The sequence below is a fragment of the Penaeus monodon genome, chromosome 23 (assembly GCF_015228065.2).
Source record: "Penaeus monodon isolate SGIC_2016 chromosome 23, NSTDA_Pmon_1, whole genome shotgun sequence".
NCBI classification, from domain to species: Eukaryota; Metazoa; Arthropoda; class Malacostraca; order Decapoda; family Penaeidae; genus Penaeus; species Penaeus monodon.
Genome location: NC_051408.1, coordinates 2,201,157 through 2,202,108, shown reverse-complemented (window position 1 = coordinate 2,202,108; position 952 = coordinate 2,201,157). Strand labels below are relative to the sequence as shown.

The 952-nt window shown below is 38.9% G+C and overlaps 1 protein-coding gene across 1 annotated transcript in view; it reads right to left on the bottom strand.

The window, feature by feature from the left end:
• Positions 1-209: 209 nt before the first annotated feature.
• Positions 210-952, bottom strand: part of LOC119587674 (testis-specific gene A8 protein-like) — a 1,072-nt gene continuing 329 nt past the window's right edge. The window contains exon 2 of the mRNA XM_037936353.1: positions 210-587. Coding sequence (XP_037792281.1) covers positions 210-587 — 378 coding nt within the window. The remainder of the gene's footprint in view (positions 588-952) is intronic.

The window sequence follows — 952 nt, the reverse complement described above, 5'->3', positions numbered from 1 at the left end:
CTCAAAGTGTACTGCATCATAGAATGTGCGATGGTGCCTCATGAATCAATTGATGTAGCACTGCGTGAATTTCTAGCTTCTTTTGCTTCTTTTTAGTGCTTTTTCGTGCTTCTACTGAGTTCCTGAAGGTGCTTCACCCTGACTGAACAAAATACTTTATCTTATTACTACGGCTGCTTGAAGAACTACTGCTAATGCTTGAGGAGCTGCTATGCTTGAGGAGCTGCTACTGCTTGAGGAGACGCTACTGCATGGGGACTTGCTAATGTTCGAGGAGCTGCTACTGCTTGAGGAGCTGCTACTACTACTTGAGGAACTGCTACTGCTTGAAGAGCTGCTACTGCTTGAGGAACTGCTAATGCTTGAGGAACTGCTACTGCCTGAGGAGGGCTAATTCTTGAGGAACTGCTGATGCTTGAGGAGTAGCTAATGCTTGGGGAACTGCTGTTGCCTGAGGAAACTGCTGCTACTTGAGGAGCTACTACTGCTATTTGATAAGCTTCTACTAATCGAGGAACTGCTACTGCTTGAAGAACTGCTACTGATTGAGGAACTGCTAATGTTTGAGGAACTACTGCTTGATGAACCTATAAGAATATTGTTGTCACATTTTGCTAGACTCATAGCTAGACTGTGGAGAAATAACACAAAAATTGTAACAAATGATTTTTATAAATAATTTTACTAGTTTTTTTCTAAAGGACTGGATTGTATCGTACGATTTCAAATTAATGTATTGTACTTGTTAGTTTATTACTACAAGTGTATATTGTGTTAGTTTGCGTCTATTTGTCTGTTTGTATAATGAAGTTTTTAATTAACATTGAGAAAAAATTGATAAAAATAAGTAGATAATGCATATATAAAAGATATCGCAGCAGTTTATAATGGTGATACTGTATACAAGGGGTTGCACGTCCAAAGTGGTTCTCAAAACCGTTGTTCGACAAAA